The 25,926-nt window shown below is 45.0% G+C and overlaps 1 protein-coding gene across 2 annotated transcripts; it reads left to right on the top strand.

Annotated features, from left to right (window-relative positions):
* Window positions 1–1,050: 1,050 nt before the first annotated feature.
* snrnp25 (small nuclear ribonucleoprotein 25) lies at window positions 1,051–24,691 on the top strand. 2 transcript variants are annotated; one of them, XM_078207138.1, is made up of 7 exons: window positions 1,051–1,099; window positions 3,564–3,930; window positions 7,248–7,338; window positions 10,354–10,459; window positions 14,800–14,874; window positions 20,931–20,990; window positions 24,446–24,691. In XM_078207138.1, the coding sequence occupies exons 2-6, from the start codon at window positions 3,742–3,744 to the stop codon at window positions 20,986–20,988; spliced, it is 519 nt and encodes a 172-aa protein (XP_078063264.1). In that variant the 5' UTR covers window positions 1,051–1,099; window positions 3,564–3,741; the 3' UTR covers window positions 20,989–20,990; window positions 24,446–24,691. The 2 variants fall into 2 exon arrangements, with proteins under 2 accessions (XP_078063264.1, XP_078063263.1); XM_078207137.1 differs by having other exon boundaries at window positions 1,054–1,103.
* Window positions 24,692–25,926: the final 1,235 nt, after the last annotated feature.

The following is a 25,926-nucleotide window of genomic DNA, read 5'->3' as shown; positions in this document are numbered from 1 at the left end:
CCTTCCCCCCCCCCTTCCCCCCCCCCTCCCCCCCACCCTCTCCCCCTTCTTCCCCCCCTCCCCCTTCTTCCCCCCCCCTCCCCCTTCTTCCCCCCCTCCCCCCACCCTCTCCCCCTTCTTCCCCCCCCCTCCCCCCACCCTCTCCCCCCTCCCCCCTTCTTACACCCCCTCCCCCTTCTTACACCCCCTCCCCCTTCTTACCACCCCCTCCCCCTCTTACACCCCCTCCCCCCTCTCTACACCCCCTCCCCCCTCCCTACACCCCCTCCCCCTTCTTACACCCCCTCCCCCCTCCCTACACCCCCTCCCCCTTCTTACACCCCCCTCTCCCCTCCCCCTTCTTACACCCCCTCCCCCCTTCTTACACCCCCTCTCTCCCCCCCTTCTTACACCCCCTCTCTCCCCCCCTTCTTACACCCCCTCTCTCCCCCCCTTCTTACACCCCCTCTCTCCCCCCTTCTTACACCCCCCTCTCTCCCCCCCTTCTTACACCCCCTCTCTCCCCCCCTTCTTACACCCCCTCTCTCCCCCCCTTCTTACACCCCCTCTCTCCCCCCCTTCTTACACCCTCTCTCCCCCACCTTCTTACACCCCCTCTCTCCCCCCCCTTCTTACACCCCCTCTCTCCCCCCCTTCTTACACCCCCTCTCTCCCCCCCCCTTCTTACACCCCCTCTCTCCCCCCCCTTCTTACACCCCCTCTCTCCCCCCCCCTTCTTACACCCCCTCTCTCCCCCCTTCTTACACCCCCTCTCTCCCCCCCCCTTCTTACACCCCCTCTCTCCCCCCCTTCTTACACCCCCTCTCTCCCCCCCTTCTTACACCCCCTCTCTCCCCCCCTTCTTACACCCCCTCTCCCCAGCCCTCCCCCCCGGGATGTATTTGCTCCCTCACTTTCCGGGTGATGTTGTGGACATAGGGGCAGGTGTTACAGGCAAAGCGGTAACATTTCTGTCCTTCCTCCACGATCAGGACGTTGCCGCAGGTCGGACAGAACAGCAGCATCGCCGGAAGCGGAAACCAGCGCTGCTGCTTCCCCCGGCAGCGCGGCGCTGAGCTCCGGAGATTGGTTCCGGCGGCGGGAGAGCGCGGCTGGCGGAGTGAGTGAGTGACGGGGATGCTGCTGCTGGTTGTGTTGCCGGGGTTACAGCTGGGGCTAAACAGACAGGGAGGGGAGACACAGGCTCAATGGTAACAGCCAGGTGGTTACCATTGACCAGAAACTCAAACTGGACCAGCCAGATAAATAATGTGGTTACCAGAGCGGGTCAGAGTAACTCACCTCCTGACTCCCCAAAGCCTGTCCATCATCGACAAGGCACCAGTCAGGAGTGTGATGGAATACTCCCCATTGCCTGGATGGGTGCAGCTCCAACTGCGCTCAAGAAGCTCAACACCATCCAGGGCAAAGCAGCCCGCTTGAGTGGTATCACATCTACAAACATCCACTCCCTCCACCACCGACACTCAGTAGCAGCAGTGTGTACTCTCTACAAGATGCACTGCAGCAACTCACCAAAGATCCTTAGACAGCACCTTCCAACCCATGACCACTTCCATCTAGAAAGACAAGGGCAGCAGATACAGAGGAACGCCACCACCTACAAGTTCCCCTCCAAACCACTCACCATCCTGACTTGGAAATATATCGCTGTTCCTTCACTATCGCTGAGACAAAATTGTGGCACTCCCTAACAGCACTGTGGGTGTACCTACACCATTTGGGCTGCAGCGGTTCAAGAAGGCGGCTCACCACCACCTTCTGAAGGGCAATTAGGAATAGAAACTAGAAGCAGGATTCATGATAATCATGGCTGATCATTGAATTCAATATCCTGATCCCCCTTTCCCCCCATATCCCTTGATCCCTTTAGTCCCAAGAGCTATATCTAATTTCTTCTTGAAATCACACAACGTTTTGGCCTCAACTACTTTCTGTGGTAATGAATTCCATGAATTCACCACCCTCTGGGTGAAGACATTTCTTCTCACCTCAGTTCTAAAAGGTTTACCCCTCATCCTCAAACTATGGTGGGGAAGCTCAGAACTAGTTCTGAGCTTCCCCACCATCGGGAACATTCTTTCTGGATCTACCCTGTCTAACCCTGTTAGAATTTTATAAGTTTCTATGAGATCTCCTAATGGGCAACAAAAATTCTGGCCTAGCCATCGATGCCCTTTTCCCATGAATGAATAGAAAAAACAAATGAAACACACAGAGAACAGGTGGCATGGTGGCACAGTGGTTAGCACTGATGCCTCACAGCGCCAGGGGCCCGAGTTCGATTCCCAGCTTGGCTCACTGGAGAGAAGGAGAGAGTTAATAACACATCTGAAGAGAATTAACATTAGAGAGAATGTTAGATGGAGAGAGTAGGGTTTTCTGAGAAAGAAGGAATGGCGAGTGAACTAATCAACTAGTCTAAGACAACAGGAACAGAGAGACAGAGAAAGAATTCAGATCCACACCATAGATCAATCTACAGAATCAGTGAGTGAATCCAAAACTGCAGAACGAGAACAGAAATAAGTTTTTAGTTTAGGATGACAGATAAAGAGTAGGAACAAATACTTTGTTAGATGCTGCATATTTTCAAATTGGCATGGTACCCTGATATTGAATACAAAGGAATGCTCTATAAGTTAATATGTTCTGGTATTCCTTTCTTGGGATATGATGCATTATAAGCAGTGGAATACAGCTGAACACATTGCCATAGATGCTGATGATCTGCTGAATTTAAAAGATGGATATATTTTGGTGTTTTATGCACATGAGCATTTCTTGGTTCCTCTTTTGCCCACATTTTCCGTCGATCAAAAGCAGTCAGCATTAATTCTGCACTCTGTAATGTATGCATGTAGCAGGTTGTCCAACAGGGAAATTTGTACAGAGGTCATTTAAGACTGAAACAAGGACAAATTTCTTCACTCAGAGGGTGGTGACATTTTGGAGGGCTGAGGAAGCTAAATCACTGAGCACACACCCTTACACTTTCTCACACTCTCACTCACTCACTCACACTCTCATGCACTCTCTCACACACACCCTTTCTTTCACATGCTCTCACTCACACACACACACACACACACACTCTCACTCTCACAGTCTGTCTCTCATGCACTCTCTCAAGCACTCTTTCACATTCTCTCACTCACACACACATTCTCACTCTCTCTCTCACACACACACTCTCTCACACAGGCCCTATCCCCTAACCCCATGTATTTACTCTAGCTCGTCCCGCTGACACTAAGGGGCAATTTAGCATGGCCAATCCACCTAACTCGCGCGTCTTTGGAGGAAACCCACGCAGACATGGGGTGAACGTGCAGACTCCGCACAGACAGTGACTCAAGCCAAGAATTGAACCTGGGTCCCTGTTACTGTGAGGCAGCATTGCTAACCACTGTACCACCGTGCTGCCCTATTATATGAGGAAACAGTTAATTCTCTGTTTTCATTAATGTTTATGAAATTAAAAAGAATGTGACTTGTATTTGTAAAGAATCAAATTGTATCATGCAGTTACTTGAAGGTTTTATCCTTATTCTAATTCACAGAATCAGAGAATGGTTGTGGAACAGAAGGAGACCATTCAGCTTGTCGTGTCAGTGCTGGCCCTGCAAAGGAGCAATTTGTCTAGTGCCACTCCTCCCGCTTTCTCCCCATAGCCCTGTACATTCGTCCTTTTCAGATAGTAATCCAATTCCCTCTTAAATTCCAATTAAAGACTCAAAGATGACTGAAGACATTAAAAAAGAATCGGTATCCATCAGCATTAAGGAGGAAGAGAATTTTACAATTGACACTCAGGAAAAAGCTGCAGAAGAGGAGGAAGAGTTATCACATGCGGAAATCCTGGACCTGTTTCAGGAAGGCCTGGCCATGATAGTCCAGGATCCTTTACTGTGTGATTTGCCTGTTCAGGTGAGTAGGATTAGTTTTTTGTTTCATTTTAATCTTAACAATTGTACATACATAATACCGTAATCACAATTTATTAGTGATAATGTTTAATATAAATTAAGGTAAACACAGCTTGATCAATGAAATGTTGTTCATGTAGAAGTGCATGTTGCCACAGCAACACAAACTCCCTAAGTGAACTGTAACACTACACTACCACTCCCTTATTCACACCTTATATCTTGCCCACAATTACAATTGCTAGTGTTTAAAGTTTATTTATTATTGTCACAAGTGGGCTTACATTAACATTGCAATGAAGTTACTGTGAAAATCCCCCAGTGCTGTCATTAAATCTCCAGATGAAGAGGTACCATTGGAGTAAAACCTTCAGGGGACCTTCTTTTAAAACTTAAACGCCATCGGTAGCTGGACCCAGGTTCAATTCCGACCTTGGGTAACTGTCTGTGTGGAGTTTGCATGTTCTCCCCGTGTCTGCGTGGATTTCCTCCACGTGCTCCGGTTTCCTCCCACAGTCTAAAGATATGCAAGTTAGGTGTATTGGCCGTGTTAAATTATCCCTTGGTATCAGGGGGATTAGCAGGGTAACTACATGGGGTTACGGAGATAGGGGCTGGGTGGGATTATTGTTGGTGCAGGCTTGAAGGGCCAAATGGCCTCCTTCTGCACTGTAAGGATTCTATGATTCTAAAAACTTAGAGACAGAGAAGTAGAGCCAAACGTTTGTAACCAGGCTGCATTCAATACTGACCGATCTGATTTGATTATTGTCAAATGATATAGAACAATTTGTCTCCCTGTGTGATATATATAGGTCCAGTCCAGCATTATATCAGTTTCTGGTATTTGGTAAAGAGATGGGGAGGTGATGGCCTAGTGGTATTATCGCTAATTTATTAATCCAGAAACTCAGTTAATGTTCTGGGGACCAGGGTTCGAATCCCGCCACAACAGATGGTGGAATTTAAATTCAATAAAAAATATCTGGAATTAAGAATCTACTGATTACCATGTCGATTGTCGGAAAAACCCATCTGGTTCACTCATGTCCTTTAGGGAAGGAAATCTTCCGTCTTTACCTGGTCTGGCCTACCTGTGACTCCAGAGCCACAGCAATGTGGTTGACTCTCAACTGCCCTCCAAGGGCAACTAAGGATGGGCAATAAATGCTGGCCCAGCCAATGAGGCCCATGTCCCACAAATGAATTATTAAAAATTGTAATCTTCTAATTTAACAAAGTGGAATTGACAGAATTTGGAATGTTAAATGCCGTTTAGGATAATATTGTTCCACCATACAGATCAGGTATTAACAGAAAAAGTCCTTTCCTCACTAATAAATATGTTGGTCTAAAATCAATGCTTTATTTAAATATTGCATGAGGATTTCTAGCTCAGTCCTGCTCAGATTTCTAGTTGACTTTGTTTAAAACTTTAAGGAAGAAATTTTCTCTTGAATTTTAGGATTTGAATATCCCACAGTATCTCCGTCTTTTTGAGAGTGGAGTTTAGAAACACTGTGTGACAACCATTTATTTGATTTGAAATCCAGAAGAAACACAGAAGGTCAATTGAGTGGCAGTCAGCCTGTGGGTTTAAAGGGACTGTGTTTCCTCAAAACCTTAGAACATAAGATGTATTTTGTAACCAGTGTACATTTGCGAAGATAAGTGGGGGGTGGGGGGGTGGGGGGGGGGGGTTGGGGGGGTGGGGGGGGGGGTTGGGGGGGGTGGGGGGGGGGGGTTGGGGGGGGGGGGGTGGGGGAGGGGGTGGGGGGGGGGGTTGGGGGGGGTGGGGGGGGGTGGGGTGGGGGGGGGGGTTGGGGGGGTGGGGGGGGGTGGGGTGGGGTGGGGGGGGGTTGGGGGGGTGGGGGGGGGTGCGGGGGGGTGGGGGGTGGGGGGGGGTGGGGGGTGGGGGGGGGGGTGGGGGGTGGGGGGGGGGGTTGGGGGTGGGGGGGGGTGGGGGGGGGGGGGGGGGTTGGGGGTGGGGGGGGGTTGGGGGGGGGGTGGGGGGGGGGGAGAGTATCATATAATAGTCAAACATTTCACATTTAAGAAAGGGTTTTTTTGTTGTTAAAAGCTAATTGGCAGACCTGTGACTCTGTTTCTCCACGTTTCCTAAAAAATAAAATAAAAGTTATGCGCTGGAATTTTACCACTCTGCCCACCATGGGAATTGGAGCGGGCGAGGGACGGACAATGGGAAGGTCCGTTGACCTCGGGCGGGATTTTAAGGTTTTGGGACGAGCAAGGCTGTAAAATCCCATCCATGGTCTTTTGAGCCAGGATTCCATTCTGGGATCTTCCCATCCAGCAGTAACATCAACTAGCATCGTAACACTCTCTAATGCATCCCTGTGCATGCAATAGTCGTGCTGATTTCCTGTGTGGGTACCTTGAAACTGATTGATTTTCCTGAGGTGAGATGTAATAAGATATCTTCACATGCAGTATCTAAACAGTAAGATTGAGCACCCGGGATGGTGTTTATAGTACAATGTTGGCGATGAATTAAGACAAGGGATATAAATGACAGGCTTAAAAAAATACAATCACTTCAATAGAATTGGGCCATCCAGAGGACAGCTCCATGGGACAAAGGAACTAGAGGTTAAAATAAAACAGAAAAAGGTTAATGATAAATGTCAGGAGCAGCACAAAGTGGAAAAAACCGGCACAGTGCAACAAGGGCAAAGAGAGAGTGAGATAAAATTAGTGAGTAACAAAAAGGAACCCTTTTTTTTTCTAAACACAGAAATTAAAAGGATAGTTAAATGAATGGTGGAGCCCAGAAAGCGAGTTCTCAATAGGTTAGTATCATGCACAGTTCACAACTGGGCGGCAGGGTGGCACGGTGGTTAGCACTGCTGCCTCACAGCGCCAGGGACCCGGGTTCAATTCGCGGCTGGGTCACTGTCCTTGCGGAGTCTGCACGATCTCCCCGTGTCTGTGTGGGTTTCCTCCAGGTGCTCTGGTTTCCTCCGGAAAGTCATGCTGATTAGGTGCATTGGCCATGCTAAATTCTCCCTCAGAGTACCTGAACAGGCGCTGCAGTGTGGCAACTTCATTGCAGTGTTAATGTCAGCCAACTTGTGACACTAATAAATAAACTTTAAAAACTTTAAACTTAGTCTTGAAAGATACCGAGTAGCTATCCTTTAAAATTCCAATCACCTTCATAGCTTTCCCATTTCAATATATTTCAAAATTCCAAAATGTCTCTATGGAACAACAGTTTAAAAAATGCCAGGTTGGGACAACACAGGTATAAAATGAGCTTTATCAGTATTGCTAACTTAGATTTTTTTTGATATTTAGGTTACTTTGGAAGAGATAAATTCTCAGGTTGCTCTCGAGTATGGCCAGGCAATGACTGTCAAAGTAAAGAAAGGAGATAGTGAAATTATGCGTAAGTACAATCCTTCCAGATTTTCATCACTTCAATTGCCTCTGACAATGTTAGATTGTGTTAGTTGCAGAGTCGGAACTCTGAGACTTTTCAAAATGGTGGGCGGGACCTGGACGTAGAAGTCCTACCACCATTTCCGGCTGACACCAATAGGGGAAGGAAAGCGGGATGTGGGTCACAAAGGCAGGAAACTCAAATTCAGAAGCGACATTTGAAAATATGCTGTGTTTAAACAGACCGTATTTTTGCTGCTCCAAGGGCCTTAACCCACAGTTTGAGAGGGAATCATAAATATATGGAAGAGGATAAAGTTTGTTAAGTGTCATGATCTGAAGTTATTTAAATCACCTGCCCTTTAAAAACAAAAGAAAATTTAGACTGCAGTTGTCAGACTTTAGAAAACACACACTGTAAGACTGTTTTAATTGACATGCCATCTGGAGTAGCCTAGAAAATAGCCATCTATTTCCTGCAGTTTCGATAGAGTTGATTATTGACATTTCCCAAAGATTGCTATTATAGCTGAGCCCATTATGAGTGCTTTTCTGGGTTTCAAAAGGTCCTAAGACACTCATCTCCGCAAGGGATTGCAGTCACATTTTGATTGATAGTTTTAAAGGATTATGTGTCTTGGATGTGGTCACTGAAGAGAAGTTTGTTTATTTTCTTTATAACAGATTGACTACATGAAATTACTTAATAATGAGGTTTTTTGTATTAAGTGTGTATGTGTGAGAGCTCAATGCAATTACATAGGTTCACTAATATCCTTGCGAGAAGGAAATCTGCCACCCTTACTCAGTCTGATCTGTATGCTGTTAATTAAGTATTAATTGTGTTTAATTGTATGCAGGTGGTGGGTATTAACTCGGGATTCACTTGATTCCCGATAGCTAAACACAGATTGAAACTGTGGTTGTTGGGTTAATTTGTATCTCTAAGTAAACATAGAAGTATGTAAAGAGTGGTTCCAGTTCAATCCTTCATCACTTGGCTTTCTGGAATATTGTAAGAAGTCTCACAACACCAGGCTAAAGTCCAACAGGTTTATTTAGTAGCACAAGCCACAAGCTTTCGGAGCACTGCCCCTTCATCAGGTGAGTGGGATTTCTGGAATATAACATATGTGACCCACAGCAATGCGGTTGATTCTGAATTGCCATCTGAAACGGTCTAGCAAGCCATTCATTTATAAAGGGATGGGACATTGTCCTTGCCAAAATTGCCCTCATCTCATGGATGAATAAAAAATGTTTCCTTTCTATTTGCTGATTCATGCTTAACTCATCTACTGTGAAGTCCATCGCACTGAAGCCTTATCGGTAGCTCTCTAGTACCAGCACAACAGAGAGGACATTTTTTAAAAATTCAGTTATAGAATATATACATCGCTGGTTGGCCAGCATTTATTGCCCATCCCTAGTTACCCTTGAGAAGGTGGTGGTGAGCTGCCTTCTTGAATCGCTGCAGTTCATGTGCTGAGGGTTGACCCACAATGCCATTAGGGAGGGAATGTCAGGATTTTGACCCAGCGACTGCGAAGGAATGTCGATATATTTAATGGTCGGGGCGGTGAGTGGTTTGGAGGGGAATTTGCGGTTGGTGGTGTTCCCATGTATCTGCTGCCCTTGTCCTTTAGATTAAGGTGGTCGTGGGTTTGGAAGGTGCTGTCTAAGGATCTTTGGTAAGTTATAGAATCATAGAATCCTACAGTGCAGAAAGAGGCCATTTGGCCCATCGAGTCTGCACCAACCACAATCCCACCCAGGCTCTATCCACATATCCCTACATATTTACCCACTAACCCCACTAACCTACGCATCTCAGGACACGAAGGGGCAAGTTTAGCATGGCCAATCAACCTAGCCCTCACATCTTTGGACTGTGGGTGGAAACAGGAGCACCCGGAGGAAACCCACGCAGACACGAGGAGAATGTGCAAACTCCACACAGACAGCGACCCAAGCCGGGAATCGAACCCAGGTCCCTGGAGCTGTGAAGCAGCAGTGCTAGCCACTGTGCTACCGTGCCGCCCATGTACAAATGTACACTGGTTACAAAATACATCTTATGTTCTAAGGTTTTCAGGAAACACAGTCCCTTTAAACCCACAGGCTGACTGCCACTCAATTGATCTTCTGTGTTTCTTCTGGATTTCACCTCAAATGGTTGTCACACAGTGTTTCTAAACTCCACCCTCAAAAAGACGGAGATACTATAGGATATTCAAATCCTAAAATTCAAGAGAAAATTTCTTCCTTAAAGTTTTAAATAAAGTCAACTGGAAATCCGAGCAGGACTGAGCGAGAAATCCTCATGCAATATTTAAATAAAGTTGCTGCAGTGTATCTTGTAGATGGTACACACTGCTGCTACTGAGTGTCGGTGGTGGAGGGAGGGTGTTTGTCGATGTGATGCCAATCAAGCGGACTGCTTTGTCCTAAATGGAGTTGAGTTTCTTGTGTGTTGTTGGAGCTGCACCCATCCAGGCAAGTGGAGAGTATTCCATCACACTCCTGACTGGTGCCTTGTAGATGGTGGACAGGCTTTGGGGAGTCAGGAGGTGAGTTAATTTATATTAGTGCTTGTCAGCAGCCCACTTTGTAAAACTACCACCTGCTCGCCTTTACACTCAGAAGGGCGAATTATATAATGTGGAGATGCCGGCGTTGGACTGGGGTAAACACAGTAAGAAGTTTAACAACACCAGGTTAAAGTCCAACAGGTTTATTTGGTAGCAAAAGCCACACAAGCTTTCAGAGCTCCAAGCCCCTTCTTCAGGTGAGTGGGAATTCCCACTCGCCTGAAGAAGGGGCTTGGAGCTCCGAAAGCTTATGTGGCTTTTGCTACCAAATAAACCTGTTGGACTTTAACCTGGTGTTGTTAAACTTCTTACTGAATTATATAAAACAGAGGGTGAAAGCAGCCATTGTTTCTCAATGTTTTGCACCAGTAAACTATGGTCTAAAAATCTGTCTTTTATGCCGCTCCATAAATAATGCTATCTCTCCTCAGCTGTTGTGGTGATTCAAAATGACACTGTCCTGGATCTGAAAAAAGCCATTCAGAGATATATGCAACTGAAGCAAGAACGGGAAGGAGGAACACAGTATATTAGTTGGTAAATTATGCTTGATGTTCATTATCTTATTTAATTATTTTAATTTGCCTGGAATAGACGAGTATAAAATATATATTTAATTGAACCTCAAGAACAGTGTACTGAACAGTGGCAATATTTCATGGCGCAGAGTTGTAAATATGAAGGGCTGGAGTTTCTACCTTGTGCAATTGGTGATCTTAACACAAATTGCATCAAAAATTGTGCTTTCTTTGAAAAGGACTTTTGTCTCTCAGGTTTCCACTCAAACGTACATGCTGAACACCAAATTTAATATCTGCCGGGACCCACGACAGTCCGGCCGCATTTTAGAACAAATATCCCATAATATATTTCAACGTGGTAACTTGGTGCAATTTGATTAACCACAATAAAAATTGGTTTATCACAAAGAAGTTCAACATTTTTGTCTGGCCCACCACCAGTGAGTAACTCCATTTTATAAAATTCGTTCATGGGATGTGGGTGTCGTTGGCTGGGCTAGCATTTATTGCCCATCCCTTATTGCCCCTGAACTAAGTGACTGCTGGGTCATTTCAGAGGCAACCCACCTCTATCAACCTCCCAGGCAGCGCATTCCAGACCATTACCACTCTCTGGGTAAAAACCCTTATCCTCACATCCCAGTAAACCTCCCCCTCTCCTCCTCTTCTCTCTCTCTCTCTCTATCTCTCTCTCTCTCTCTCTCTCTCCCCCCCCCCCCCCCCCCCCCCCACCCCCACCCCCACCCCCCGCCACACCCCCCGCGCTTTGGACAAACATATGCCGCCTTAACAATGAAGATACCCAGTCTAACGCTGGTTTCTTTCACAGTGTAGTACAACTGTGCTTTTGCAGATAACAGACTGTGTTTTAATGCAATTGCACTGCACCTACCGGTTTTGCCGTGATAGGACTTTGGGAACTGTGAATGCCTGGAGGATGTGATAAACGATATTGACCTGGTCTTTATCATTCTCAAACTGGGGAAAAGCAGAGTCTTTCATCTTTGAACCTGTATAGAGCCTTGATTGCTGTGGTGATCAGAAATGCTGATAATTGCAATGTTAGCAGAGAGCTGACTATCTGACCAGCACCTTAATAGCATTAGCACTTTGAAGGAAGGTCCACTAAAGCATTAACCTTTACAAAGCTATCTTTGCACCAGTTGTAGTTACATTTGAGTGAGTGTAAAACCGATGTGGTATATCTTTTTCTATTTGAAATGGTTTTACACCAAGTATCAAATCCCAGATTGTCTCCAGTTACTTGCAGATATGCTGCTATTTTGTTTCACAAATTACGCTTAAGTGACATTACTGAAACAGAATAATCAGTCCCTTCAGTTCATATTAATATTTATATATAATCATGTCCTCATACAATCCTAATACCATTCGCCCATTCCCATAACCTTTCATTCCCCTTTCCTTCAAACCCCCATCAAACCTATCCTTTCATGTTGACCTGCTTTTGGTTTCAATCACCAACTCTAGAGTAAAAAGGTTTGTCCTGCTCTCTGTCCTAAATCTCTTACACTTAATCTTATGCCTACGTATCCTTAGAATCATAGAATCCTACAGTGCCGAAGGAGGCCATTCAGCCCATCAAGTCTGCACCGACCACAATCCCACCCAGGCCCTATCCCCATAACCCCACATATTCACCCTGCAAATCCCCCTGACACTATGGGTAAACTTAGCATGGCCAATCAACCTAACCCGCACATTTTTGGAGTGTGGGAGGAAACCCAGTAAGAAGTCTCTCAACACCAGGTTAAAGTCCAACAGGTTTATTTGGTAGCACAAGCCACTAGCTTTCGGAGCGCTGCTCCTTCATCAGGTGAGTGGGAGTTCTGTTCACAAACAGGGCATATAAAGACACAAACTCAATTTACAAAATAATGGTTGGAATGCGAGTCTTTACAGGTAATCAAGTCTTAAAGGTACAGACAATGTGAGTGAAGAGAGGGTTAAGCACAGGTTAAAGAGATGTGCATTGTCTCCAACCAGGAGACAGTGAGATTTTGCAAGCCCAGGCAAGTCGTGGGGGTTACAGATAGTGTAACATGAACCCAAGATTCCAGTTAAGGCCGTCCTCTCAGTCTCTGCTCAGCGACTCTGCGCTGTTGTGAAGGCCGCCTTGGAGAATGCTTGCCCGAAGATCAGAGGCCGAATGCCCGTGACCGCTGAAGTGCTCCCCAACAGGAAGAGAACACTCTTGCCTGGTGATTGTCAAGCGGTGTTCATTCATCCGTTGTCGTAGCGTCTGCATGGTCTCCCCAATGTACCATGCCTCAGGACATCCTTTCCTGCAGCATATCAGGTAGACAACGTTGGCCGAGTTGCAAGACTATGTACCGTGTACCTGGTGGATGGTGTTCTCACGTGAGATGATGGCATCCGTGTCGATGATCCAGCACGTCTTGCAGAGGTTGCTGTGGCAGGGTTGTGTGGTGTCGTGGTCACTGTTCTCCTGAAGGCTGGGTAGTTTGCTGCGGACAATGGTCTATTTGAGGTTGTGCGGTTGTTTGAAGGCAAGAAGTGGGGGCGTGGGGATGGCCTTGGCGGGATGTTCGTCTTCATCAATGACATGTTGAAGGCTCCGGAGGAGATGCCGTAGCTTCTCCGCTCTGGGGAAGTACTGGACGACGAAGGGTACTCTGTCCGCCGTGTCCCGTGTTTGAGGAGGTCGGTGCGGTTTTTCAAAAACCCACGCAGACACGGGGAGAATGTGTAAACTCCACAGAGACATTGACCCGAGGCCGGAATAGAACCCGGGTTCCTGGGGCTGTGGGGCAGCAGTGCTAACCACTGTGCCACCGTGCCGCCCACGAGTCATCGTGCTCCCCCTCTCAATCATCGGGAACAATGTGTCTCTGATCCATAAGAGCATGATTATCCAATGCCACACTCCTAAAGGGTGACAATGTGGCACAGTGGTTAGCACTGCTGCCTCACAGCGCCAGGGACCCGGGTTCGATTCCTGGCTTGAGTCACTGTCTGTGTGGAGTTTAAACATTCTCCCTGTGTTTGCGTGGGTTTCCTCCGGGCGCTCCGGTTTCCTCCCACACTCCAAAGATGTGCGGGTTAGGTTGATTGGCCGTGATAAATTGCCCCTTAGTGTCAGAAAGTCGGTTGGGTTATGGGGATAGGGCCTGGGTGGGATTGTGGTCGGTGCAGACTCAATGGGCTGAATGGCCTCCTTCTGCACTGTAGGGATTCTATGATCCTATAAAACTACATGTTCTTTGTTAATCACTTCAAAAATTATTCATGAGCTTTGCAGCTGTTTGTAGGGGAGACGTCCACATTGGGCGGGATTTTCCAGCCGCGCTCGCCCCAAAACTGGAAAATCCTGCCCAAGCTCAGTGGATCTTTGCATGGTCAGCACCACCGCGCCCCCCCACCCCACCCCCACCCTCTACGATTCCCCTGGCGGGCAGGACGCGGAAACCACCCCCACCCCCCCATTATCTGTAAGAGATTTTTTTCTAATCCGATTAATTCTGACACTTATACTTTCCAATTACTGCCTCACTGAGCACTGGAAAACTATTTGCTGTATCATAACTCTACCTCGGGCCTATTGATGAGAGTCCTGACTTCGAAAGTTTCTGTCAAACCCCTCATTCTCGGAAATGCTCGGAAATCTTTGCTGCGTCCTTTCCATAACATATCAAATGGAAATAAATTTTGGAAACCCAAAACAGTCAACAAAGCTTCAAACCCTAAACTGCTTTTTTTCAGTATTGTACTAAATGCCAATACGATGTCAGAAGGCCTGCTTTACACCCTCACTGATTTTCATAAGTTCATAAGATATAGGAGCAGAATTAGGCCTTTCGGCCTATCCAGTCTACTCTGTCATTCGAAGAACGAAGAAAATTACAGCACAGGAACAGGCCCTTTGGCCCTCCAAGCCTGCACTGACCATGCTGCCCAACTTAACTAAAACCCCCTACCCTTCCAGAAAGACCCTTCCCCATCCCCATTTTCCTGCCTTCATCCTATAACCCTTCAACCCATTACCAATTAAAATTTTGACAGCTCTTACTTCATTGCTAAAAGTAGACACAAAGTACTTAGTTAGTACGTCGGCCAGACGTCAATCCTCTTTTGTGCCCCCCCCCCCCTCTTGTTCGCTCGTCCAGGCTGCCAGCGAGAACGGAGAATTTGGCGCTCAGCCAAACCTTTATTATCTGTAGCCGGACCGGAAAATCCAAGCCATGGGTGGAGGTCGGAGAATTCTGGCGCGAATTTTTTTTTCCCATCTCTGTTCTATTTATACATAATACAATGGGATCAATTCTGTGTAATGTCATAGTACAAAATACGAGGTTTTCTTATCTCTGTGTATAGGAAATATATCTGGAGGACCTACCATCTGACATTTAACGGAGAAAAACTGACTGATGACAAAATGAAACTCAAAGAGTAAGTATTAACAAGTTTACGGCATTTGCTTTCCCTGTTTAAGATCTCCCAATCACCAATAAGTGGCCTTAAATTAATCTTTTGAATAAAACTAAAAATGCATAAGATCATTTGATAAATAGTATATGATACGGTGAAAGTCTCAGAGAATGCAAGAGGGAAATGTTGCAGATGCTGAAATAAAAACAGAAAATGCTGGAAATACTCAGCAGGTCAGGCAGCATCTGTGGAGAAACAGAAGTTAACTTTTCAGGTCATAGAAACTAGAAGCAGGAGTAGGCCATTCGGCCCTTCGAGCCTGCTCCACCATTCATTTTTATCATGGCTGATCATCGAATTCAATATATGGGGCAGCACAGTGGTTAGCACTGTTACCTCACAGCGCCAGGGACCCAGGTTCGATTCCTGGTTTGGGTCACTGTCTGTGCGGAGTCCGCACGTTCTCCCTGTGTCTGCATGGGTTTCCTCCGGGTGCTCCGGTTTCGTCCCACAGTCCAGAGATGTGCGGATTGGGTTGATTGGCCATTCTAAATTACTCCACAATGTCAGGGGGTCTATACATGGGGTTGTGGGAATAGGGCGTGGGTGAGATTGTGGTCAGTGTGGACTCAATGGGCCGAATGGCCTCCTTCTGCGCTGTAAGAATTCTGTAATATCCTGATCCCCCTTCCTCCCATATCCCTTTAGCCCCAAGAGCTATATCTAATTTCTTCTTGAAATCACACCACTGGGAGAAGTTAAATATGTAACCAGCTTTAAGCAAGTATAGAGGCGGGGGAAGGGGTAAAGAGCTAAAGGGAATGTCTCTGATTAGGTGGAAGACAGTGGAGATTAAATAACAAAAAGAATGATGGTGCAAAGCAAAAGAAGATTGCAATGAGACAATCAAGGAAAGCTGTGTCTAGAGTAGATGTAAATGGCAGTAGCAGTATCAATAGCAACAGCTTCTGTCTGAAAACAAAATGGGAGCAGAGGCTATGACCTGAAATTGTTGAACTCAGTGTTGAGTTGAAAAAACTGAAAATGACCTAATCTCATTGAGCTTCCATTGAGAATAAATGAATACCTCTTGTATTGCTAGATTCTTCAACAAAGTGCAGGAAGGTAGACCACATTGTCAGGACATGTTAGGAAAAGGCTAAACATTTAAGGGTGCCTCAGTTAGTCTCTCCTGTATCATTTTCCTGCTGTTCTAACGATGGAGACTGAGTAACAGACTGAGTAAACCTGATCACATAGGAAGAAATACAGAGAATATGAAGTGATCATAATATGAGGTGGGGGAGTGCAACACCAGGCTAAGAAAATTCAAACTAAGCCATTTAGATTCAGGACAGCAAGAACCAAGACTTGGCCCACCTATATGTGGGGTTTCTGCTGGTGTTTGACCATCTGAAACCCCCACAGCTTCTCAGTTCAGAATACGAGTAAACTTCTACTGATTTTCCAACTAAGACCACCCTACCTTTTGGGGTATTAGATTCTAAGGTTATTTGGAAGTGAGTGAAGGTGATGCCAACCCACAATGGCAGGTCTATTTATCAGGTGCCATCAATGAGCCAAGTTAGCTAGAAGATCATCAATTGTATCTGATATACTGCAAGCCCACTTAGATTACTGAACCTGCCACTGAGGATTGACCATTCCAATCTCTTCATCCTTTATTCTGGAGAAGGTAGATATCTGTACAAGCCTACACCTGAATAGAACGAGGGCAAATATTCTTGCATGGAGGTTTGTTTGTGTTTTTAGGGAGGATTTAAAGTAGATAAGCAAGGGGATGGGTACCTGAGGGCAGAGAAGACAAATTCCGAGCAGGAGACAGAACATTTGTGAGTGAAAGACAGTAAAAGCAACGGTTAAAAAGTTTACAGCACAGAAACTTGGCAATGTTGAAAGGTATTTATTTAAATGCAAGAGGTGTAGCGAGTATGGGCGATGAGCGGAGGGCACAGGTAGACACATGGCAACGTGATATCGTCGCTATAACGGAAACCTTACTTAAAGAGAGGCAGAAATGGCAGCTCAACAACGCTGGATATAGGGTTTTCAGGCAGGATAGAGAGCAGGCTGAAAACGGTGGGGGTGTAGCCTTATTGACTAAAGAAGCAATCACAGCTGTACAGAGCAATGAAATACTAAACGAACCATCAAATAAGGCTATGTGGATCGAGCTCAAATAAAAAGGGGGCAGAGACACTACTAAGTGTGTACTATAGACTCCCAAATAGTGAGAGGGAGATAGAAGAGCAAATATATAGACACATTGCTGAGTGCAAAACGCTAGGGCAATAATAGGTCTTCAGCCGAATATCACCTGAACTACAAGCAGTGTAATAGTTTTTTAAAATTTATTTATTAGTGTCACAAGTAGGCTTACATTAACACACTCTGTGGGCAGTTTCAGCAAGCAGAATGGTAAGTAGTATTCCTGTGCAATGGACCATAATATCAAAGTCATTACATTGCTGCAGTGATGGAGGTTTTGTTTTAAAGTTTATTTATTATTGTCACAAGTAGGCTTACATTAACACTGCAATGAAGTTACTGTGAAAATCCCCTAGTCACCACACTCCGGCGCCTGTTCGGGTACACTGAGGGAGAATTTAGCACAGCCAGTGCACCCTAACCAGCACGTCTTTTGGAGCACCCAGAGGAAATCAAAGAAGACACGGGGAGAAGGTGCAGACTCCGCACAGCCGGGTCCCTGGCGCTGTAAGGCAGCAGAGCTAGCCACTGTGCCATCCTAGGCACAGAGGGGGCAAAATTCTTGAACTGCATTCAAGAGAACATTTTCAGCCAGCACATAACAAGCCCAGCAAGAGGGGGGGACAATTCCAGATTTAGTTTTGGGAAATGAAGCAGGGCAGGTGGATGAAGTAGCAGTGAGGACCTTTTTGGAGATAGTGACCATAATACTGTTAGATTTTGCATCATTATGTACAAGGATGAAGATAGAACAGGAGTAAAAGTTCTAAATTGGGAAAAGACAAATTTTACAAAGCTGAGATAATCTGGCGAGAGTGGACTGGTTACAGCTACTTGAAAGGAAATTAACCACAAACCAATGGGAGGCATTTGACTGCCAGATTCAGCAGGTACAGTGTAGACATGTCCCCACAAGAGAAAGGGCATTACTGCCAAACCTAGAGCCCGCCGATCATCCAGAAGCAAATTAGATATGATAAGTAGAAAAAGAAAGCTTATGATAATCACAAAAAACTTCATACTGTGGAAAGCCTAGAGGAGTATAAAAAGCACAGGGAGTGAAGTAAAAATAGAAATTAGGAAAGCCAAAGAGAGGATATGGAAAAATATTGACAGATTAAATAAAAGAAAACTCAAAAAACCCAAAGAGCAAGAGAGTAACTAAGGAAAGGATAGGGCCTATCAGAGATGTAATGGTAACTTGTACCCTGATACAGGAGATGTGGACTGGGGTCTCAGTGAGTACTTTGTCTCTGTCTTCACTAAGGACAGGGTTCTGCAGATATTCTAGTTAAGAGGAGAAGTGTGAAATATTAGATATATATAACAAGCATTGTGAAAGAGGAAGTACTGGAGGGACTGACATCCTTGAAGGTGGATAAAACACCAGGGCCAGATGGATTGTACCCCAGATAAAAGCAAAACACTGCGGATGCTGGAATCATAAACAAAAACAGAAAATGCTGAAAAACCTCAGCAGGTCTGACAACATCTGTGGGGAAAGAGTGAGAGTGTAAAGCAGGTTTACTGGCATCGTATTGGCATTTAGTACAATACTAAAAAAAAAGCAGTTTAGGGCTTGAAGTTTTATTGATTGTTTTGGGTTTCCAAAATTTATTTCCATTTGATATGCTATGGAAAGGACGCAGCAAAGATTTACGAGCATTTCCTAGGATGAGGAGTTTGACAGAAACTTTAGAAGTCAGGACTCTCATTAATAGGCTCACGGTAGAGTTATGATTGTATCCCGGGCTCTTAAAGGAATCCAGGGAGGAAATAGTGCAAGCTCTGAGGATCAGTTTGCAATCTTCACTAGATACAAGTACTGTAGTAGAAGATTGGAGGTCTGCAAACGTTGTACCATTATTTAAACAGGGTGTGAAAGATGGACTAAATAATTATAGGCCTGTCAGTCTGACTTCAGTGGTGACCACATTATTAGAATCAACTCTGAGGGGCAGGATGGACTGTCGCTTAGAAAGGAACAGGTTAATCAGGGAGAGTTAGCATGGTCTTGTGAGAGGAAGGGCGTGTCTTACTCATTTGATCAAATGTTTTGAGGATGTAATAAGGAGGATTGATGAGGATAGTGTAGTCGATGCTGTCTACATGGATTTCAGTAAGGCATTTGACAAGGTTCCACATGACAAACTGCTCAGTAAAGTAAAAGTCCATGGGATGTAAGGGATTGTGATGAGTTGGATCAGAAATTGGCTCAGTGACAGGAAACAAAGGATAATGGTCGATGGATGATATTGCGAATGGAAAACAGTTTCCAGTGTTTCACAGGGCTCAGTGTTAGGACCCTTGCTATTTGTTATATATTAATGATTTAGACTCAAATGTGGGAGGCATAATTGGGAAATTTGCAGCTGACACAAACATTGGCCGTGTAGTTGATAGTGAAGAGGATAGCTGTCAACTCCAGAATGATATCAATGGTTTGGTTGAATGGGCAGAGAATCCGGGAAAGTGTGAGGTAATGCATTTAGAGAGAGTGAACAAAGCAAAGGATTACTCAATAAACAGGAAGATATTGAGAGGGGCTGAGGAAGTGAAAGACTGTGCGGTGCATATTCACAGGTTCCTGAAGGTGGCAGCACAGGTGGACAATGTGGTCAAGAAAGCAAATGGAATGCGTTCCATTATTGGGTGAGGTATTGGACACAAAAGCAGGGATGTATTGCTGGAACTGTATAAAACGCTGGTTAGGCCACAGCTGGGATTTAGTGTGCAGTTCTGGTCACCACATTACAGGAAGGACATAATTGCTCTGGAGAGAGAGAGCAGAGGAGATTTACACGAATGTTGCCAGGGCTTGAAAATTGCAGCGATGAGGGGAGATTAGAGGGGACAGGAGGAAACATTTTGTTACTCAGAGGGTGATGGGTGTCTGGAATTCACTGCATGGAATTTTACCGGCACGCCCGCCCGAGACTCGTAAGATCGCGCCTGAGGCCAACGGAGAATGCTATTTTGCGAGCCTTAGACGGGCGTGCCGGTAAAATCAGGGCCACTGTCTAAGTTGGTGGTTGAGGCTGAAATGCTCAACTCATTTAAAAGCCACCTGGATCTGTATCCGAAATGCTGAAACCTTGAAGGATACCAGGTTCTCGAAGGTGGGATTAGAATGGGCAGCGAGCTTTTTATTTTTTCTTTATTTTTGGCTGGCGCAGACATGGTGGGCTGAATGGCCTCTTTCTGGGCTGTAACGTTTCTATAGTTCCAAATATCTTGAAGACAATTAACCTCTACGAGAACTGGCTTCCTGCTTAACTCCCCCACCCCCAAGGCATAGTTCTTCAGTTTTGGTTGATAATTCACAAGGCCATTGAGTAACACTAGCCAATATACGTAGCAAAATGTAAAATTGCCCAGCGAGCAGGCATTCTCTCATTATATGATATTAAATGTTGTTCTTATTCAAAGAGGATCCAAGACACACATAAAGACAGTTCACAGGCTTCAGAAGCAAAGGTAGTTCAGCTTAATATGGTTTAGTTGTTTGAAGTTATCTGAATTATGATTAAATAACTACTGGGTTTCAATGTTATTCTCTCACCTTGATGAAATCACAGTTTATTTTGTAATTTGACACAAACCTCCAATAAATTATACAATTTATACAAGATTTAAGACCAACCCAGCCATCTTGGTTACTTTGTCATGTAGTCACCAGCACTTAGAGTGCTGCAAACAGTGTTGAGTAGGTACGGGATATTATCATACCAGATATGGTACCAGTGGCTGGTTTCCTGTTAACTCATTTAATCACTAGCTCAGGGAGGGAAACTTTACTGAGCAGGAAATGTTTACTTGATTCTAAAGTATAAACTTTTCACTTGCAGCTATGGCATAAGGAATCGAGATGAAGTTACCTTCATAAAGAAACTTCGTAAAAAATAGAGGTTGGTATCCCTGTCAGTTGTCTGAGGGCTTAACTTTCCACTTATAATCCAGCAGGTTTATTTGGAATCACGAGCTTTCGGACCGCTGCTCCATCATCAGGTGAAGGAGCAGCGCTCCGAAAGCTGTGATTCCAAATAAACCTGTTGGACTTTTACCTGGTGTTGTGAGACTTCTTACTGTGCCCATCCCATTCCAACGTCGACATCTCCACATCATCACTTATAATCCAAGCAGGCAATTTTGAGTGTACAGTGTCTCTGCCTAGTGTTCCATCCATGTAGTTTCCCTCCTTGTTCGTAACCAATGTCTCTCTGAACATGTCACATCCCAACAGAATCCCTACAGTTCAGGTCCAGTAAGATATGTTCAGCTAATAGTCAGTAATTAAGTTTAATTTTATTTATTAGTGTCACAAGTAAGCTTACATTAACACTGCAATGAAGTTAGTGTGAAAATCCCCTAGCCGCCACACTCCGGTGCCTGTTCGGGTACACTGAGGGAGAATTTAGCATGGCCAATGCACCTAACCAGCACGTCTTTCAGACTATGGGAGGAAACCGGAGCACCCGGAGGAAACCCACGCCGACGCGGGGAGAGCGTACAAACTTCACACAGACAGTGACCCAAGCTGGGAATCGAACGTGGGTCCCTGGTGCTGTGAGGCAGCAGTGCTAACCACTGTGCTACAATGCCGCTGTATTACCTTCATTGAGTAAAGTCCCAGTTTGAAGCAAGTGGAAATATTTTCTTCACACACACCCTGACACACCCATTCATAACTTTATCAGCTTCCTCCAAGTCTTCTACCTTCTGAAGAAAAACACCACACCCTGTTTAGTTCCAATTCTTAGAAATATTTTTATGCTTTCTCCAGCGTTCCTATACCTTTATAAAATATAGTAATATCCATATTTTTCACATTCTTCCCATTAGGAGCACACTGCCTTAGACTTTTGTCCGCCTTTATTTACAAAGCTTGAAAACAGAAGCACAATCATATTGCGATCCAATGAATTGAATCATTCAAAAGATTTTGAATTGAGTTCGGAAGCAGCAGCTGGATTACATTCCCTAAGAAATGTTAAAGTCACGAGGTTAACTATGGTAAGGCACAACCTGCCTTTAGCAATAGGCTATAAGATATAGGAGCAGAATTAGGCCATTCGCCCACCCAGTCTGCTCCGCCATTCGATCATGGCTGATAAGTTTCTCAACCCCATTCTCCTGCCTTTGCAGTGTTAATGTAAGCCCACTTGTGACAATAATAAATAAACAATGAAAAATACGCAGGACCCGGGCTTCTTGTGATGACCTTTGATTTCCTTACCAATCAAGAGTCTATCTCTGTCTTGAATACACTCAATGATCTGGCCTTCTTAGCCTTCTGTGGCAATGAATTCCATAGATTCACCACCCTCTAGCTGAAGAAATTCCTCCTCATCTCGGTTCTAAAGGGTTGTCCCTTTATTGTGAGGCTGTGCCCTCGGATCCTCGTCCCTCCCACTAATGCATGGTGGCACAGTGATTAGCACTGCTGCCTCACAGCACCAGGAACCCAGGTTCAATTCCTAACTTGGGTCGCTGTTGTGTGGTATCTGCACGTTCTCCCCGTGTCTGCGTGAGTTTCCTCCGGGTGCTCCGGTTTCCTGCCACAGTCCGAAAGACGTGCTGGTTAGGTGCGTTGACCCGAACAGGCGCCGGAGTGCAGCGATGAGGGGAATTTCACAGTAACTTCATTGTTAATGTAAGCCTACTTGTGACTAATAAATAAACTTGACTTTAATGGAAACATCTTCCTCAGTTCCTCTATCTAGACCTTGCAGTATTCTGTAGGTTATTAGAATACTTCCAATCAGCTCACAACTAGGCTGCAAAAACAATCTTCACGGATCTTTCTGTAGAACTCAAACCAATGCACTCTCAGCACCCTGGGAGTGAACTTCCTTGGAGCTCCTCTCACTCGACCAATTTCAGTTCAGCAGGAGCCCTGGATACCTCAAACCCTGTAGCGGGCAGTACTATCTCTACATTTCATATTGTCAGAGGTTTCAAGCAATTACAACTTCAGGACTCTCAGTGAGGCATCTTTTTTATTTATGTATTTTTAAACATGAGTGAAAAATGTTATGGTGCAGAAGGAGGCCATTTGGCCCATCGTGACTGCACTAGCTCTCCAAATTAGCATTATAACTTAGTGCCATTGCCCTGCCCTTTCCCCGTACCCCTGCACATTGTTTCTACTCAAGTAATCATCTAATGCCCTCTTGAATGCCTCGATTGAAGCTGCCTCCACCACACGTCCAGGCAGCGCATTCCAGACCACAGCCACTCGCTGGCTGAAAAAGTTTTTTCTTGCATCATATTTGCTTCTTTTGAAAATCAGTTTAAATCTGTGCCCTCTCGTTTTCAATTCTTTTATGAGCTGGAACAGTTTCTCCCTGTCTACTGTCGAGCCCCCTCATGATTTTGAAATCTCTATCAAATCTCCCCTCAGCTTTCTTCTCTCCAACAGTCCCAACCTCTCCAATCTATCCTCATAACTGAAGTTTCTCATCAGTCAAACAATTCTTGTGAACTTCTTCTGCATTCTCTCCAATGCATTCACATCCTTCCTATAGTGTGATTTTAGCTCAGTTGGCTGGATGGCTGGTTCATGATCCAGAGCGATGTCAACAGCGTGGGTTCAATTCCCGTACCGGCTGAGATTATTCATGAAGGCCCTGCCTTCTCAAACTTTCCTCCCTCGCCTGAGGTGTGGTGATCCTCAGGTTAAATTATCCAGTCAGCTCTCCCTTTTGAGAGGGAGAGCAGTCTATGGCCATCTGGGACAATGGTGACTTTTTATATTGTGGGGCCCACAAGTATACACCAATACTCCAGATGAGGTCTAACTAGTGTCTTGTATAAGTTCAGCATAATCTCCTTTTTCTTGTACTCTGTGCCCCTATTAATAAAGCCCAGAATTAACTGCCCTCTCCACCTGTCCTGCCACCTTCAATGATCTGTGCACATATACATCTAGCTCCCTCTGCTCCTGCACCCCTTTAATTTTAGCCCTTATTTTATATCGTCTCTCCATGTTCCTCTGACCAAAATGCATCACCTCACACTTCTTCACATTGAACTCCACCAGCCACCTATCAGCCCACTTCACCAACTTGTCTATGTCCTTTTGAGGTTCACATTGTCCTCTTCACAGTTTATGAAACTACCAAGTTTCGTACCATCTGCACACTGGGATCTAGATCATTACTATATTTCAGGAAAAGTAAGGATCCCAATACCAACCCCTGGGGCACTCTACTACAAACCTTCCTCCAGCCTGAAAAATATAATCACTCGCTGTTTCCTATTATTCAGCCAATTTTGTGTCCAAGTTGCTGCTTTCCCTCTTATTGAACAAGTAAAGAGGTATTTTAACACAGCTGCTTTTCTGTTTATTCTTCTTTTTTAGATTTGTGTACCTGTTGCAATGGTCTGAGGGGACACTTTGTTCTGAGAGATAGCAGTTCCTCTGTCTCTGCTTCTGACAGAACTCCATACAGTGGTAAAGGAAGAAGGAAGCAGATAGAGTTCATTCCTTCATTAGAATTTTAAAGTTCAATACAGAAACATGTTTGAAATGATCACGGTTTGTAATTCTGTGTACAGTTTTCCAGTGGCAGAATTGTTTTTCAGCAGAATAAAATGTTTTATTGAATTATTCAGTGTCTTTTTTAGAAATTAGCTTTTACTGTTACAATCTTACTCATTCATATGTCTTAAGTGTGTTTAGGTACAACAATATCGCACATTAGACTGGCGTTGTACAAATGAAGATGACGATAGAATTTATCCACAGCTAAAGTATTGGCAGAGCATTAGAAAGGAATGATGGCCTTAGTCCCAGGCAGCCATAGATTTTGAAGTTGTATTGGGTTAAACTGACAGCTAGTCCCACACAGAGTCCAAGGCTGGGCTCCCAGGCCAGGCAGCTGCGCTCCCTCCAGTCCCTCTTGCCTGCCCTCCTCCATACCCCCAGACACGCTGGTTAGGTGCATTGGCCATGCTAAATTCTCCCTCAGTGTACCCGAACAGGTGCCGGAGTGTGGCGACTTGGGGATTTTCACAGTAACTTCATTGCAGTGTTAATGTAAGCCTACTTGTGACAATGATAAATAAACAATGGAAAATGCGCGGGACCCGAGCTTCTCGTGATGATGAGCGACTCAGCTCACTGACTGCGAAATGTGGACTAAGCTGGGAGAAGACAAAATGATGGGCGAGAAGACCGGGACCTCCAACAGGGTAAAAACCTCCCATTTCCACCAGGAATGGGAAAGTGAATTTCATTTTACAAATGTCAAAGGCAAGACCATTTGTCTAATTTGTCAACAGAGTGTAGCCTTCAGTTAAAGAGGTAATTTGGAACGGCATTGCAAGACAATGCATACAACATCTCAAGAAAACTTCCCTTAAACAGCGCCATTCAGACAAAAGAAATTGGGGAGTTAAAGGGAATGTTGCAAGCTCAACAGTCAGTCTTTTCCAAACCTGTGGCCAAAGGCAAGGCTCGTAATCAGGCGTTTTTCTGCATTAGCCAGCTTTTGATTTTTGATTTATTATTTGCACATGTATTAACATACAGTGAAAAGTATTGTTTCTTGCGCGCTATACAGACAAAGCATACCCTTCATAGAGAAATAAAGGAGAGAGTGCAGAATGTAGTGTTACAGTCATTGCTAGGGTGTAGAGAAAGATCAACTTAGTGCAAGGTAGGTCCATTCAAAAATCTGATGGCAGCAGGGAAAGAAGCTGTTCTTGAGTCGGTTGATACGTGATCTCAGACTTTTGTATCTTTTTCCCGACGGAAGAAGGTGGAAGAGAGAATGTCCGGGGTGCGTGGGGTCCTTAATTATCTGGCTGCTTTTCCGAGGCAGCGGGAAGTGTCAATGG

Source organism: Mustelus asterias, unplaced genomic scaffold (assembly GCF_964213995.1).
Source record: "Mustelus asterias unplaced genomic scaffold, sMusAst1.hap1.1 HAP1_SCAFFOLD_2073, whole genome shotgun sequence".
Taxonomy (NCBI): Eukaryota; Metazoa; Chordata; class Chondrichthyes; order Carcharhiniformes; family Triakidae; genus Mustelus; species Mustelus asterias.
Note: the sequence above shows the minus strand (reverse complement) of the source record. Positions and strands in the feature narration are given on the sequence as shown.

Coding starts and splice junctions, on each gene's coding strand:
- snrnp25 (XM_078207138.1), top strand. CDS start 3,742: ATGACTGAAGACATTAAAAAAGAATCGGTATCCATCAGCATTAAGGAG. Junction 3,931..7,247: donor TGTGTGATTTGCCTGTTCAG/GTGAGTAGGATT, acceptor TTTGATATTTAG/GTTACTTTGGAAGAGATAAA. Junction 10,460..14,799: donor GGAACACAGTATATTAGTTG/GTAAATTATGCT, acceptor CTCTGTGTATAG/GAAATATATCTGGAGGACCT.